Source organism: Halyomorpha halys, unplaced genomic scaffold (genome assembly GCF_000696795.3).
Source record: "Halyomorpha halys isolate HHAL.00 unplaced genomic scaffold, Hhal_1.1 Scaffold255.1, whole genome shotgun sequence".
NCBI classification, from domain to species: Eukaryota; Metazoa; Arthropoda; class Insecta; order Hemiptera; family Pentatomidae; genus Halyomorpha; species Halyomorpha halys.
The window spans coordinates 430,952-432,137 of NW_027114251.1; the positions used below are offsets into that span (position 1 = coordinate 430,952).

Sequence of the window (1,186 nt, forward strand, 5' to 3'; positions counted from 1 at the left end):
TCATTTAATTTGGTAAAACTAATTTAATTAATAGTAAAAATATCCATAATACTAATTTTGTTGGTGAACTTATTTTTTTTTTTTTTATCATGTTTTAAATAAATCCTTAAAAAAAATCTGTACCACTACAACCCATGAAGGGTCAGGGGATCAGTACTTTGTAAGTAAGTACTCTTACTAGAACAATGGTTGTGCAAGGAGATAATTTAGTCAGCATCACGCTCGACCGCCAGATTTTTACCCAATAAAGTGTACCCAATTTATGAGGCGGGGTGGACCCCAGGAGGGGTCCAGAACCCACAGGGTTGATTCACGGCTACAGTGTAACAGAAAATAATTTTCTGTCCTGCTGAATTCGAACTTGGGTCCTTGGAGCTAGTGGCATCGTGCCTTATTACGGTGCCACCTCGCTCCAGGTAATACAAATAAATCCATAGAACGAGTATTTTATATTTATACTTTTTTCACATATAAATAAACAATCTTATAGTTTTAACAAATCAAATCATCTCTTAGCATTACTAGGGAAGTAATACGAGTATATTTTTTTTTAAACATGAAACTGTCAAATTTCCAACAAAATATGTAAAAAAAAAATTAAATAAATAAAAATAGTTATGTGCATTTATATTTGTGAATTTTTTTTTGCACCATTTTTCCTAATGCATTTAATAATCCTAACACTCCCCTGCAACAATTTGTTCAGGTTGCCGAGATTACATTACTACATATTTCTATTATTTATGGCCTATACGACTTTTTATTTTATTAGACAACTATAATAAAATTTAAAAATATTATAGAACTAATTGACCTGTATGACGCCTCCTCCTTTGCCCCTCGAACCAGAATGCAAGAAGACCTCTGGCAATCCTATCATCTTTCCCACCCAGTCAGTTACGACTGTTTCTAATTCAGTACATGCTGGACTCGAAGCCTGAAATATATATAGATATATTAATTTTTTTTAAATATATAATTAGAGAACATTTATTCACTTTCAATGCCAAAAATTATAAATATATATTTCTCTTACCCAAGTAAACCCTAGACAATTGATTGCATCTGCCAACATATCGCCCAGCAAGGAGGGGTATGAGTTTAATGCGGGAAAATATGCGTGCATGTGCGGGCTTTGCCAATGTGTCACCTGTAATAAAATACAATAACATAATATAAATATTAA

At 32.5% G+C, this 1,186-nt stretch overlaps 1 protein-coding gene across 1 annotated transcript in view; it reads right to left on the reverse strand.

The window, feature by feature from the left end:
• Hdc (histidine decarboxylase) overlaps positions 1-1,186 on the reverse strand; it is a gene marked incomplete in the record, with an annotated part of 86,263 nt that overhangs the window by 54,388 nt on the left and 30,689 nt on the right. Inside the window, 2 exon segments of the mRNA XM_067051467.1 lie at positions 815-937; positions 1,037-1,150. Of these exon segments, the coding sequence (XP_066907568.1) occupies positions 815-937; positions 1,037-1,150 (237 nt within the window).